The sequence below is a fragment of the Leptosomus discolor genome, chromosome 2, assembly GCF_034619465.1.
Source record: "Leptosomus discolor isolate bLepDis1 chromosome 2, bLepDis1.hap2, whole genome shotgun sequence".
Lineage (NCBI taxonomy): Eukaryota > Metazoa > Chordata > Aves > Leptosomiformes > Leptosomidae > Leptosomus > Leptosomus discolor.
Genome location: NC_141392.1, coordinates 125,509,132 through 125,524,634, shown reverse-complemented (window position 1 = coordinate 125,524,634; position 15,503 = coordinate 125,509,132). Strand labels below are relative to the sequence as shown.

At 46.4% G+C, this 15,503-nt stretch overlaps 1 protein-coding gene across 1 annotated transcript in view; it reads left to right on the top strand.

Moving 5' to 3' along the window:
• The window catches only part of HMBOX1 (homeobox containing 1), a 55,383-nt gene that overhangs the window by 14,575 nt on the left and 25,305 nt on the right, over positions 1-15,503 (top strand). The window contains exon 5 of the mRNA XM_086460495.1: positions 11,343-11,496. Coding sequence (XP_086316621.1) covers positions 11,343-11,496 — 154 coding nt within the window. The remainder of the gene's footprint in view (positions 1-11,342; positions 11,497-15,503) is intronic.

The following is a 15,503-nucleotide window of genomic DNA, read 5'->3' as shown; positions in this document are numbered from 1 at the left end:
AGTTGCAGCAAAACCCCCCACATTTCGGCAGAGAGGAACTTCAGGATAACTTCAGAGGGATTGGGGTTGGATCTCAAGCTCATGGATGGGTGGTTGATAGTTGTGGTTTAAGCTGGAGATATGTCTCTCCAATCTCACCTGCTTCTCCGAATCTCAAAATAAATCTTAAATATTAAAAGAGAAGTAAAGCTCCTCATTATCTTTAACTAACCAGAAATCTTCAAAAATCACAGCTGAATTAATTCCCTTGCATTGTTCTTCTCCATAGATTTTGTTTGACCACAGTCCTTATTTTTCCCTTTAGCAGTTTTATTGTAAAGATCAAAATATTTACATTTAATTTCCTTTAAAACAATGGCATGATTAAATTAACTGTGTAATTGTTTTAAGGAATTTAAGACTCAGGCTCTCTAATGTGATCTTGGCTTCAATATCTGGAATTCTATTAAGAAAAATTCCAGTGAAAACAAATCCTCAAAACTTCTGTTTTGTGTGTAAGCTGAAAGTCAAGAGGCTCCAGCTGTCAGTTGGCTTGAGAATATTTTAGCTTAGAGTTACAGAATCAGAATCACAGGATGGTTGGGGTTGGAAAGGGACCTCTGGAGATCATCTAGTCCAACCCCCCTCCTAAAGCAGGGTCACCCACAGCAGGTCACACAGGGCTGCACCCAGGCGGGTTTTGAGTATCTCCAGGGAAGGAGACTCCACAGCCTCCCTGGGCAGCCTGTTCCAGGGCTCTGCCACCCTCAGGGTAAAGAACTTTTTCCTCATGTTGAGGCAGAACTTCCTGTGCTCCAGGTTGTGCCCGTTGCCCCTTGTCCTGTCACTGGGCACCACTGAGAAGAGCCTGGCCCCATCCTCTTGACACCCACCCTTTAGATAAGGATTGATAAGGTCCCCTCTCAGTCTATACAGCCCCAGGTCTCTCAGCCTTTCCTTGTAGGAGAGATGCTCCAGTCCCCTCATCATCTTCGTAGCCCTCCACTGGATTCTCCTCAGTAGCTCCCTGTCCTTCTTGAACTGGATAGCCCAGAACTGGACACAGCACTCCAGATGTGGCCTCACCAGGCCAGAGTAGAGGGGGAGGAGGACCTCCCTCGACCTGCTGGCCTCACTCTTCTTAATGCACCCCAGGATGCCATTTGCCTTCTTGGCCACAAGGGCACATTAGTGGCTTATGGTCAACTTTCTGTCCACCACAACTCCCAGGTCCTTCTCCGCAGAGCTGCTCTCCAGCAGGTCGACCCCCAGCCTGTACTGGTGCGTGGGGTTGTTCCTCCCCAAGTACAGGACCCTACACTTGCCCTTGTTGAACCTCATCAGGTTCCTCCACGCCCAGCTCTCCAGCCTGCCCAGGTCTCACTGAACGGCAGCACAGCCCTCTGGTGTGTCAGCCACTCCTCCCAGTTTAGTGCCATCAGCAAACTGGCTGAGGGTGCACTCTGTCCCTTCATTGATGAATATGTTGAGTAAGACTGGACCCAATACTGACCCCTGGGGAACACTGCTAGTCACCGGCCTTCAACTAGACTCAGCACCCCAGATCACAACCCTCTGAGCTCTGTCCTTCAGCGAGTTCTCAATCCACCTCACTGTCCGCTCGTCTATCCCACACTTCCTAAGCTTACCTGTGAGGATGTGGTGGGAGACACTGTCAAAAGCCTTGCTGAAGTCGAGGTGGACAGCATCCACTGCTTTTCCCCTCATGCGCCCAGCTGGTCATGCCATCAGAGAGGGCTATCAGGTTGGCCAGGCATGATTTCCCCTTGGTGAAGCCGTGCCGACTACTCCTGACAATCTTCTTTTCCTCCACCTGTTTAGAGACAACAGCCAGAATGAGCTGTTCCATCGCCTTTCCAGGGATGGAGGTGAGGCTGACTGGTCTGTAGTTTCCCAGGTTCTCCTTCTTGTCCTTTTTGAAGACTAGAATGACATTGGGTTTCCTTCAGTCCTCAAGCACCTCTCCTGTCCTCCATGACCTTTCAAAGATGACGGAGAGTGGCTTAGCAAGAGCTTTTGCTAACTCCCTGCGCACTCACGGGGGCGTCCTGTCGGGGTCCATGGATTGGTGGGTGTCTGGTTTGCCAAAAAGATCCCTAATCCAATGCTCCTCAACCAAGCGGCAGTCTTCCTTCCACCAGACTTCCTCCCCTACCTCCAGGGTCTGGGATTCTTGAGGGCTAGCCTAGCCTGAAGTAAAGGCAGCATTCAGTAACTCTGCGCTCTCGGTATATCCTCTGTCACCAGGCCATCCGCCTCATTCAGCAGTGGGCCTGCATTTTCCCTGGTCTTCCTTTTGCTAATGATGTATTTGAAGAAGGCCTTCTTGTTGTCTCTGACATCTCTTGCCAGCTTCAATTCCAAGTGTGCCTTAGCCTTCTTCGTTGCATCCCTGCTTACTCTGACCACATTCCTGTATTCCTCCCAAGTGGCCAGTCCCTTTTTACACATGCTGTAAACTTTTTTTCTTCTCTTGAAGTGTTTCCAGAAGCTCCTTGCTGTTCCAAGGAGGCCTTCTGCCTCCTTTGCTTGATTTCTTCCTCATAGGGATGCACTGATCTTGGGCTTGGAGGAAGTGATGCTTGAATAGCAACCAGCTCTCTTAGGCTCCCCTAACTTCTAGAGCCCTAGCCCGTGGGATTCCTCCAAATAGGTCTTTGAAGATGCCAAAGTTAGTGCTCCTGAAGTCTAGGGTTGCAATCCTCCTTACTGCCCTGCTTTTTCCACTCCATATCCTGAACTCCACTATCTCACGGTCACTACAGCCAAGGCTGCCCCCACCCTTCACATCCCCAGCCTCCTTTGTTTGTTGGTACAAGGTCTGCCAGTGCACCTCTCCTCGTTGCTTCTTCTACCACCTGTGTCAAAAAGTTCCCATCAGTGCTTTGGAGGAACCTCTTGGACTGTGGGTGCTTGGCTGTGTTGTTTTTCCATCAAATATCAGGGTGGTTGAAGTCCCCCGTGAGAACCAAGGCCTGTGGATTGTGAGGCTGCTTTCAGCTGTCTGTAGAAGGCTTCATTGCCTTCCTCCTCCTGATCAGGTGGCCTGTGGTAAACACCTACAGCAGTGTCACCTATATTGGCCTGTCCCTTAAGTCTTACCTGCAAGCTCTCAACTCGTTCTTTGCCCACCCCCAGGCAGACCTCAATACATTTCAGTTGCTCTCTCACATAAAGAGCAACCCCCCACCTAGTTGGCCTGTCTTTCCTAAAAAGTACGTACCCATCCGTGACAGCATTCCAGCCGTGAGCCAGCCCACCGTGTCTCTGCAACTGCAATGGGCTGGGTGGGTTCAAAGCTGCAGCTGAGCCTGTCCTTTCCGTTAAGCACCTAGAAAACAGCTTTAAAGTGCTGAGGGTTGTGAGGCGCTGCCAGGCTGCGGGGATCGCCGAGGAGCCTTGGTTTCGGAGTGGTTGGAATGGGGACACTAAGGAGCAGCAAAGTTACTGGCTACCACCATTCAATATCAGCTGCTTTGAAAGCCTCAGGTTGTACCCTACGAAGCAACTCTGAGCCATTTCCCCTTGGTGGATGGTATTGCCTCCAAAATAGTGAAGAGAACCGGAGGTCTTTTGGAAAAAAACCCCAAAAGTCCTCTCCTCACAATGAAAACTGTTTTGTGGATCTTTCCTGTAGCCTTGCATCTTTTCTTGCCAATGTCGTTTGGAGTTTAAGAAATAGTATTCTGTGCTGGGATAAGAGAAGCCTTGTCAAACTTAGCACTAAAATCTTTACTTCTTTCTTTTAACCTCTTCTCTTTCCCCATATCCACAAGCTCGCATCTCGTTTATCCTTTTGCTCTTGGGAAGTATCTATGGAAGGAAGACTTGCAGCACTGAAGGTTATGGCTTAAATTGAAGTGAATTGACATTAACCCCTACTTTTCTGGGTGAGGTCTTGCTCACTTTTCTTTGTACACCCGTGGAAAAAATTGTGGAAGAGTGGTTGTTTGAGTGTAACAGTTTCTCAAATAAGAGATTTTATAGAGCATTTTCAAGAAGTATAAAAGGCAAAATGGCTCCTCTGCCTATGACAGTAGCATTTGGTTTCTTTTAGAGACTGAGGTAGAGGGGAGAACCCTCAGTTTTCCTTAGCTGTTGGAAGTCTGCTTGAGGAAAATGGTTGTGTTATTTATTGTAGCATAATCCAGTACTTTGAATTATTGCCATCTACTATATTGCAGGTCAGACTGGCTAGCCAAGAGATAATTAACATGCATATGTTCGTATGTATATAGTGTATTAAGGAAGGTACCAACCTTGTCCAAAGCATCCTGGATTTAAATTACTGTTATAAAACCAGTTTGGAGCCTAGGTTTTGGATACTACTTAGAGTATCCTGTGATTAGTAGGCTCAACTACCCTTCTTTAGAGTCAGAAAATGAGGAAATCAGAAGAGCCTCCTGCTGTGTTCACAAAGAAGCAATGCTGCCACTGCGCTCTCTCTAGAGTTGTGGTGGGCTGACCCTGGCTGGATGCCAGGTGCCCACCAAAGCTGCTCTGCTACTCCCCTCCTCAGCTGGGCAGGGGAGGGAAAATATAACAAAAAGCCTCCTGGGTTGAGATAAGGACAGGGAGATCACTCACCAGTTAGTCACGGGCAAAACAGACTCGACCTGGGGGGAAAAGAAATAATGTAATTTATTACCAAGCAAATCAGAGTAGGATAATGAGAAATACAGCAAAATCTTAAAAACACCTTCCCTCTACCCCTCCCTTCTTCCCAAGCTTAACTGCACTCCCAGTTTCTCTGCCTCCTCCTCTCCAGCAGCACAGGGGGACGGGGAATGGGGGTTGGGGTCAGCTCATCACACACTTTCTGCCGTTCTTTCCTCCTCAGGGGTAGGACTCCTCACACTCTTCCCCTGCTCCAGCGTGGGGTCCCTCCCATGGCAGACAGTCCTCCATGAACTTCTCCAACGTGAGTTCTTCCCCCGGCTTGTGGTTCTTCATGAACTGCTCCAGCGTGGGTCCCCCACGGGGTCACAAGTCCTGCCAGCAAACCTGCTCCAGCCTGGGCTCCTCTCTCCACAGGGCTGCAGGTCCTGCCAGGAGCCTGCTCTGGTGTGGGCTTCCCACAGGGTCACAGCTTCCTTTGGGCATCCACCTGCTCTGGTGTGGGGGCCTCCACGGGCTGCAGGGGGATATCTGCTCCACTGTGGACCTCCCTGGGCTGCAGGGGGACAGCCTGCCTCACCATGGTCCTCACCACGGGCTGCAGGGGAATCTCTGCTCCGGCACCTGAAGCACCTCCTCCTCCTCCTCCTCCTTCACTGACCTGGGTGTCTGCAGAGCTGTTGCTCTCACATATTCTCACTCCTCTCTCTGGCCGCATTTGGTCTTGTGTAGTAACTTTTTCCCCTTCTAAAATTTGTTGTCACAAGGGCACTGCCACCGTCACTGATGGGCTTGGCCTTAGCCAGTGGCAGGTCCATCTTGGAGCTGGTTGGCACTGGCTCTGTCGGACACTGGGGAATCTTCTAGCAGCTTCTCACAGAAGCCACCCCTGTAGCCCCCCCCCCAAAACCTTGCCACACAAACCAAATACAAGAATGCAAACCATTGTCTTCCTTTGAAGAAACGAAGGGATTAAATGACTGACATGTCTGTGTTCTATTTGCTGACTCACTAGTGGGACATTTGGTTTTCTGTTCTCACATATCCCATCTTTTCCAATTCCAGCTGTTGGGAATAAAATCTCAATCCTTCTCCTTTGCTTGATTGAGTCAGATCTCTCTGTGCAGAAGCACCCACACATTTGAGTTACCAGTGGGCAAAGCGAGGTCTTTGGGAACTTTTAGTTCCCTCATTTCTTTAATTCCCTTATTTTGGAAAACTGGGTCTTCAGATTAAGTCCATTTTCTGACTGAATTCATTTGTGTAGTAATGGGGGGAAAAAAAAATTTGCTTTAAATTGAAATGGTTTTGAAGGACTAGGGTACCAGATATAATCAATTTATGAACTGTAAAGAACGAATAGTTGTTCGGTGAGGAAAGGACTGCAGACCACTTGGCAGACTTCTAGTCTTTCCTTGGCTCTTCCAGTTTTTCCGTATGACTCTTAGCAAACGATTTCACCTCTGCACCTCACTTTTCCATCTCCTACATAAAGATGAGACGGTTTCCAGCGTGCAACTTGCGTGCCTTGCCTGTAAGGTCCTCGCAGCAGGGACTATCTTTTGCTGTGCATCAGAGGAGATTTTATTTTTCTTTATTTGGTTGTGTAATGGTGCTATAGAATGTTTTAAATCATCCACAAGCAGTCCTGCATCTGCTAAGCAAAGAAGTTTGTGTTGTGGAGCCTTAGGGCAGTTTTGAGACGTTGCTGCTGCTGAGACATTGTGAGATGTTGCTCCTGTACAGAAGAGGCTCAGCCATTCCATCACTTCACTATGTGCCAGCTTGCTTTGACCTCTTGAAGATACTGTTGGGTTATTTGCCTGGTTTTGATTGCTGGTTTGCATGGGCAGTTTCTGTCTTTCTCCTGTGTCGTTCAGACAACAGCACACTGCAACATTGCAAAAGAAATTTAAGTCTCATGGGTCAGGAAAAAAAAAACAACAGCCCACTTCTCCTGTTGTGTGCAATAATCTCACTCAAAAATTTATTGATCAATAATAATTTTCTGGGTAGGAGTGATGTCGGAGTTAAGAGCAGTGGCGCGAATTCATGTGTACTAGTGATTGTAAATTTTTCTGGGAACAGTTGCCAATTAGGGTGAAGGGCAGGTTTTTGTTGAAGGGGAAAAAGTCAGTGCTAACTGCTGGTGTTTGAAAGGTCTTTAATCCAATTAATAGGGATGCTTTTCATTTAGGTCGCGCTTTTTTTGGACAGGCACCACATCTCTTGTGTTTTGTAGAGAACTGAGAGCATTTTGGCAGTAGATAAATAGTATATGTTTCAGAAGCCAGTATATGAGTGCATAGAGTCCTATAATGTACTGATGATTTTTTTCAGAGCATATGGGGTTTAAATAAAGAAATAATTATTTCTTTATGCATTGGTAGGTGTTAGTCTGATTAGTTTGGCTGGAACTGGGTCTTGGATAATGTAGAAGGTTTGTTGTGGGGTAACCTTTAGCACGTCTATTGCCTCTGTGTGCTGCAAACTGAAGCTGGCACCTAGAAATGATGTGTTGAAGTTACAGATGGATACAAACGGCTTCCATTTAGGCTGGATATTTATTTCTGCCAGTCTTCTGTAATAGGACGGCAGCTGTGGTCACCTTGGAGAAAACCATGTGCTCTTGAACAAAAGGCGAAAAGAAAGGTAGTTATTATCAAGATGCAGCATCTCTTATATTATTCCCATAGCAGTTCTTATTTAGCTATAAAAGAAAAGCCTACCAAAAAAAAATCAGGGGCTGGATATCCCACGAGATTTGCACTTGGATGTATGTCAGTGGTGATTTAGTATTTTACAGAGCTGCAGAGAAAATAGTCCCTGCTCTGATCCTTTCCATCCATGCAACGAGCTCTGTAGGGAACCTTTCGCTGTGCAGGCTGCTGATTCAAATCTAGTTGGCTCAGTAGTAACTGAAAGGTGTTTATCATGTGATCTCTGGTCAGTCTGGCTAAAAATAAAGTGTGACATCTGTTCTTACCAGGGTAATAAATGACAGGTACTTGCAGCAAAGGCTTGCTCCTGAATGGTTTTTTTGGAGGTGGCCTGAGGCTTGCTCCAGCCGCTCCGTGCATCGCCCCTGTATGGCAGGGCCTCTCCGAGACGTGTGATGTGGATCAGCAGTTGCATGTGACGCTTTTAAGAGCCAGCGCTCTTTCTTCAGGATAGGGCCTGGGATGTGCTGAGAGAAGGCAGGCCTTTGCCACGAGGAATTTGGCGTACTGAGGTAGAGCTGCGTTCCAGTTGGAGAGCACCGCTCGTGCCTCTGCTCCCCACAACCCACCTGTAGCATCCCCAAAGTCGTACCCCGCATTTGAGAAAATGCTGGCTTGCACAGAGAAAATTCTGTATTGTTGTAAAAATCACTTAGCACTGGCAGGTGGGGAGAGATGTCGCTTTTCATTTTTCTCTGCGAAAGGAGTTCTTCCCAGGCGGTTCACCTCTAAACCCCTTACAGATGTCTTGCTTTTTGATGCATATACTAAGATGAAAATCTTGTCCTGCATTTGCTCTGCTCATTCTGCTCGAGAGAAAAGTTTCGCTGCTTCTTAAAAGCTGTTTGAGGGGTTTGTAAAAAGAATCTGACCTAGTAACTAGGATGTAACTTACCAAGTTGTGAGGAAGTGGAGCTGGGTGGTGAGAAGATTGCAATGAAGCGTTGTAACAGCAGAATAAACAGGATCCCCAAGTGTGCTCTTGATTGAGGGGGCTGAAGAAAAGCTCCATAGTTACCTTACCAAACGTGACGGCCGTGCACATGTCCACCTCTTTTACCACTCATCTATCTAAGCACGTTTTGGGCCTCTGTGTGCAGTCAGATGTTCTGTCTTTATGTGTGTGCAAAACCAGTGGTGGCTACTTGCTTGTGATTCTAAGCATACTCCTCTCTTACCTGCTGCTGATATTGATGTTACACCATAGAAAGGAGAAATAGGTAAACGGATCTAGCAAGGCTACTTGCAGCTTACATTCAGTAAGTGAACATACCAGTAGGTGAACATATGTCTTGGGTTGAGGCTTGGGTTGAGGCTGGGCTGGCAACTAACACATGACAGAGGCTCTCTATTAACCCCTCTCCCCTCCCTAAAGGGTAAAGGAGAGAGAACAAGGGAGAGAGATTTTACAGTTTGGAAAAGAAAACTAAAACAGCTTTAATGAAACAACAATAATAAAAGAAAATATAAGAATAACGAAATAATGAAGTACCTACAATATGTACAAATCTATACAAATAGATACAAACCCAATCCCGAACCCAACTCCCCCCACCCTGATGACGACACGTCCCCACCACGCTGCAGGGCTGGCCCTGGGGCAGTCCCAGGCTGGACTGGGCAGCAGACAGGGACGGGAGGCAGGAGCTGGGCTCAGGCCCTGGATTCAGGGACGCACGGGTCGGGATCGACGACAGAAGGACAGACAGAGCCCTCCTCAGGTGTCGCCACCGAAGAAGAGAGCTTGACCCTGGTGCCCCCTCAGCTTTCCACTGACCGTGCCGTCCGTGGGGTGGAACACTCGGTGGGTCAGGTTTGGGTCCCCTGGCCGGTTCGCTCCTCCCTGCAGGGGCGGCCTTTTTTGGGCTGGGGACCCTTTTCCCTCCCGCAGCCCAACACGGGCACAAGACTCAGCAGTGACCTTGGTCGCTGTAAGAACCAGTCCCAGGCAGGGCCTCTCTGCAGCCCATCCCTCGGGGCTGGCTGTGACCCTCAGGGGTTGGCACTGCTGGGAGCAGCCGCTGCCTGGGGAAACGTGCTGCTGGCTCAGACAGGGCCGTCAGTTGGAGGAGACTGGGCTGAAAAGTTAAAGCACTAAAGCAGAATTCGTTCTGGTTCAGTCCAAACCAAACCCAAATCAGTGGTAGGAGGAAGTTTATGCTTTAAATGTAGACTTTTTTTCAACTTTTGTCTGAAAAATCTCAGGCAAATTTAATGGAAGCACTCTGCATCTCTTACCTTGACGTTAGGCATCACTGATAGTCCTGTGCTCTCCCTGTGAAATGAAATCCTCAGGTAGGGAAGGTATATTGCTAAGACAATGCAGGGAAAGCTGATTTCTTGTCCTGTTCTTCCATGCCTCTTTTGGAATTTTTATTAATTTTTTAAAAGTTTTTAAGTTTTGGAAATGTATTTGAAGCCTAGCTGCTTGATACTGACCCAAACCCCTAAACTGTGCAAGTAATAGAAAAAGTAGATAAGGAACTTGCCTTGAAGTGGTCTCCCAGTAAATTGGCAATATGGGAAATATTTCATGTGTCAGTAGAAGTAAGTAACCCGTGTAGGCTCGTTAGCTGGGAATTAGTAAGCACACTGTCCGCTGTGCCTGCAGGGCCAGAGACTGTGGGCTTTGCTTCCTGTAGACTGAATTTTCCTGGGTAAAACTTGTCGTTTTGGACTCCGCTACCGAACACAGATGCAAGCCCCTGGCAGTAAGGAAAACACTCACTGTGCATTTCTGGAAAGGAACACAGCCAAATGCATAAATAGCTAATTTCTCGCTCTTTAACTGTAGGAATTTGTTTATTGGTTAAACTCTTAAGGTCCCTTAACCCTTTTACTCTGGTTTAAATTAAACAAGCAGTGTTGTTTCACTAACACAGTACGTTTTTATGATTAAATCCTAACCATTCTGAGCAAGTCTGTGTACCCAGAGGGATTTAGTGTCCCAGCCCTGCTTTTACGTGTGCACAGTACTGTATTCCTCCTGTGAGCAGAGCTGCCTGCCTCTCTTGGATCTCTCCAGGCTGGTTCAGTGCATGAATTCTAGTTGAGCTCAGTATGCATATGGGATATAGGTGGTGATTTATCTTCTCATACGACTGGTTTTTTATTTTTTGCACACAAGAAGAGCTATTTCTTCCCTCCAGGGGAAGTCACTGAGCACAAAGCTGTCCTTCAGAACATACCCTGTTTTAGGTACTAATGTCCTATACCAGGTTTCCATCCTCACCAAGGGATATACGAAAGATCGGTCTCCCAGTGTGTCTTGATTTATCTTGATTTATTAACTGAGAGGCCGTTGTGGAAAGAATCAGGGGTAAGTTTCAAAGGGCTTTTCCTGAAGGCATTGTGCCAAGTCCTGTCTTTTGCTTGATGCTTTCCAGCTCAGGCTTCTTGAAAGGAGAAGTATATCCATAGAAGGGGGACAGACGAGGAAAGGTGTGATGTTAATCTGCTTTCAGTGACTTTTTCAGGCAGCCTGGCACTTGGGAGCCTGTGTTTGCACAGGTCACAGGGCGTGTTTCTATCCGTGAGCTATTTCAAGTGTTTACTCAGCTCTTTGGGCACATCGAAATACTTTTGGTATAAATTTACATTTTGCTTCCTGAGACTGTCGTACGACTAAATAGAAACCTGCTATTTCCCGTTTTGTGGCAGAAGAGGTAGCAGCACAACGTAAACAAAGCCCAGCTGGGGCACCGCTCACCCTTTCTGCAAGGCACTTTTCCTCTTGATGAAGACAGGACGGCTTTTCCTCAGTGGCCGTCAGCTCAGTTACGTCTCCCTTAGATTTCCAGGGTCACCTGGTACCTCTCTGGCTTGAGGTTGGGGATGGGAGCTCTAGCTGGCTTTGTGTATCTTTAAGGTGTCTTTGTTTGATAATGCTTTACCTTTTTAGTTTGAATGGTTTCATCATCTGTCTTGTCTTTTTTTCATGAGCAGGAGTGAGAAAATGGGCATGATTTTTAATCCACTAGGAAACACAGTATTTATTATTCTTAGGGGCTACGTTAAGCATGAGACCCGCTCCTATCCCAATAGAAGAGCCAGAATGGAGACAGACGCCTCCCCCAGTCACAGCTACCTCTGGGACCTTCAGACTACGGCGAGGCAGTCGGTTCACATGGAGAAAGGAGTGCCTGGCTGTTATGGAAAGGTATGTCGCTTTGGGGTTACGGAGATGGGCATTTTAAAGCCAATACAATTATCCTTTTTCCTGCTCTGGTGAACACCAGCTTCATTTTCATGGACGTGCTTTAACATCGTGCAAGTTAATAACAGTGTAATTGTTTGATTCTCAACGATGGAGAAGGAGGAGCTATTTCATCCCTTTTGTTGTTTAAAAAGATGGTTGTACTCCTCCGGACATTTTTGTCGACCCTAAAATGTCTTGTCCGTAGCGCAGTCTGAGAGTATTGGTGTTCAGCTCTTCCTTTGCTTTTGCAGAAACCTTTCCATCTAGCCTAATCCAGGCTCTTGGTGGGGGTCTGCACGCTCTTTACATTCTACGTTTCTGCTTTCCCAATTTTCTGATTTGTCCTCATAATGTATCATGTTATTTTATAGTTGATACTGGCATTTCAGCAGCGCTGTAATTGTTCAGGATGCAGAACTTTGCCTAACAAGCAGTAGATTCCTTGTCCAACAAGGCTCTTACAACCCTTTCACACGAGCTGGGAACAGGGCAGAGCAAAGTGGATCTTTCAAACACGTATGCAGAGTGGCAGGTGATCATTAGAGCTCTCTGAGCACTCTCTGAGCCTGGCCTCCTGGCTGTCTGTGTGCTTTGCCTTTCCCTCTGCTTAGACTAATGTCTCTTTTGTGGATAATATTGTGTAACAGAAAAGGGCTAGTGAACTCCAACGTAGTTTAGGGATGAATGCTTATTTCTGTTCAGGGCTAAATGGCTGGGAGGAGTTTTAATCCCTCCGAGAGCGTGAGGAACCTCCTTTCCATGAAAGCACCAGATGACTCTCTGTGTGGGCTACACTCCTCTCTGGTTGGCAACGCCATTGAGTCTGCGGCCAGCAGATTTTTAGGATGTGCCTTTGCCCTTTCTGTGATGCTTCTCTTTCCTCTTGCTTGCACAAGGGTCTTTGGAACCAATTAGGAGCATGAGAGCGTCTCCTTTTGCCTGAGCAAAGACGACGATACTGAGCTCCCTCAGGGACCTCAGCTGTTTCACACACAAGATGGACATACTTCTGTGTGGCCACGGGCCGTCCCAGGGTCTTTGCAGGGCTGAGGCTGGTACCTAAGTCTTTGTTTCCCTGTTCTGTCCTGGCACTGCACTGATGGTTGCAGCTTTGGCTGAATGTTTCCCCAAAGGAAATAATGGAACTGTTTGAAATCTACTCTGCTTTGCCACACCCACCTAATGCAAAGTCCTGCAATCTCCTAGTACAGGGGACTGTGTTTTTCTCATGCCTACCTCCTCACAGGCAGTACAAAGTGCAGGATAGGCTCTTTAGCACTTGAAGATGCTTGTATGACTGTCCCGATTGCAGAATGACAAAATGAATGACAAAATACTACACCTCTGTGTACCCTTGGGACAATACCATCTCCTTATTAACCCTCCGTGTGTGAAATATTTAATTGCTCTGAAGTAGAATTAGAGCTCTTTGGGCATGGGTGTTCCTGAAGTGCGATAACAGCTATTAGTTGCTGTTTGAATCATAACAGTGCCTTAGACTCCTTTGTGCCAGGTGCTGTGGAAACACAGAGCAGAAAGAGAAAGCTAAGCAAGCAAGCACCACCCTTGCCTCCTTCAGATCTCTCCTAAGGCCAGGCTCTGCTGTGACAATCTCAAGAAGTCAGACAACCTGTAAGGGTTCGGTACGTGTCACAGAGAGGTGTGAGATTTGGGTTTGTATGTGGAAAGAAGCGAGTTGGCTTTGACGTTGGAAATCAAACAGTTGTGTATGCAGATACATAATCACTTGATCTAATTTTTCATTACCCTCTTTCTTCTTGCAATTCTTGGTTTTGTTTGCTGTGTCTTGTCTTTGTTGCTGGTAAATGGAGGCTTCTGGACATTGCCTCGGTCCTGGCTTTAATGTTAATTTGCAAAGCTCTTGCTGCCTCACCGCGAGCGCTGAATTTCGCAGCCTTATGTGTGGGTACTGGAAAGCATGGCTGAGGAGTTTTACTTGAGGCCAGAACACAGTAAACTCAAGCTGTGGTAAAAGCTTTGTATGACAATAAAACTACACCATAAAGCAGGTTGGGAATATGGTTGGTTGACTGTTACGCTTTAATAGGCCTAGCTGAGCTGTAAGAATGAGGTGTTTTATGTGACAAGTTTTGGAAGAGTGGGAGAAAACCACTCTCTCGGGAGCCCTAGGAAGAAGCTAACTATTTTCACTTGGAAGTTAGCAGAGTCTTCCAGGCTTTTCTGTAATGTGACTCATAACGGGAGCTGGATGAAGGTAACCAGACTCCTGGCTGGCTGGCCCGAGCAGATCAGGTTCACTTGGTGCCACAGGATCAGGGATAAACATTTGGCCCACTAAAATGGTCTTTGTCATTGCAGGTGGTCTGGTGCCGTTTGTCTGGTAATTTGCATTTTCCTCTGAAGGATTAAGATTTGACTGTGAGTGGAGGCATCTTGCTCCATTTAATGGATCATTTTCCTTCCTTAAATACAAGTTCCCTTGCGTCGCGTTTGTGTGTCCTTCAGCATCTTGATGCGCTGTTGGTGCACGTGGGGATTTAGGCACCTTGTTTTGAGCTTGTTATTTGGTGAAAGCTAAAGTGCCTGTTCATCTAGGCTTCTGGCTATTCAGCAATGAGCAACAGAGACCCAGAAGACAATTCCATCCCACTAATGCAACTCTTGCGAGCACTGTGTGCGCATTCCTCTCTGGCTACAAAAGAGGAGCCTTCTGCAATTAGACCTGACTTTGGTGATGTAGTTAAATGCCTGAAGGTAAGAGAGTTGAATCTAGTCCTTAATGGAAGCTCTCCTGTAGGTAATGCAGAACTACTTCTTCCTCTAAACTTCTGAAACGTTGCTGTGAAGCTGTATAAACCGCTTTTTGGGTGAGGGTTGAAGTCTTGGGCTGCTCTGTCAGTTAATTGTGGAACGTGGTTTTGATTTGGGTTCACTTGGTGAGAAATGCAGTTGCTAAAAGTCAAACCAGCTGAGAGCACTTCAAGGAAAGAATCTGAATTTGATTGCAAAAATTAGAGAGATACACTTCGAGGAGCAGGCTCTCCAACCGAAAATGCGCAGCACCAGCCAGGATTTGGCCCTTGAGCTGAATGAGAAGGGTGAGGGTTGAAGGGCTAGTTTCTTTTTTAAAAGATTTAAATCAACAAAAATTCCAGTGCAATTAATTGTTATATTGGTGCCAACCTGATATAATTAAGATTAGAGTTAGGGCCAGCACATACACTTAAATGTCTAATGTACATAAGTGTGTCTATACAGGGTATGTGTATTGAAGAAACTAATTGGTTTATACTGGATTTCCAGAATGCTGCTTGTGGTTTCTGTAATTCAATTCTCCAGTCTTTGCTGCTTTTTTGGAAATTCTCCCAGGGTAGTTTATTAGTTGCTAGGCTTAGATTTCGGACAATAGATTCAGGTCTCTTTCTCTCTCTCTCCTTTCTATTTTTTTTTTTTTTTAATATCTCCGAATATGTATGCTCTGAAGGTTAAGAGGAGCAAGAGTTCCAGAAAGTAAAGTTCTATATTTAACTGCAGACTAGGTGTGGTTCAGACAACTGCAGTGCAAGCTCCCTCTCGCTGCTGTGCTAGTGATACCAACCTTGACCTGCTCTCTTCTTGAGCCTCCTGCTCATGAAATATGCTGAGTTTTGTGTGTGGTGGTGTTGTCGTGTGGCTTACCCTCCTTTGGGAACAGAGCTGAGGCTACAGCAGTGCTTTTTGTGAAAACCTGAGGTTAAACTTGAAAGTCTGTTTCTGGTTCAGTTTCATGTTCTTCGTTATGTCTTGTCCCAAAGATAATTTTTTTTTTTCCTCTGCTTTACGTCTTCTTTTCAACCCCTCTCATTAGAACTATGAAATTGAAAAATCCCTTAGGGTTTTCTCTTTTCTAATGAAGCCGTGTTGTCTTGTCTATCTTTTATTTCTTTTAAGGGATTTGTGCTTCTCCTCTAATCGTATGTTGGAGTTGAAGTTTATCTTATTTTTCA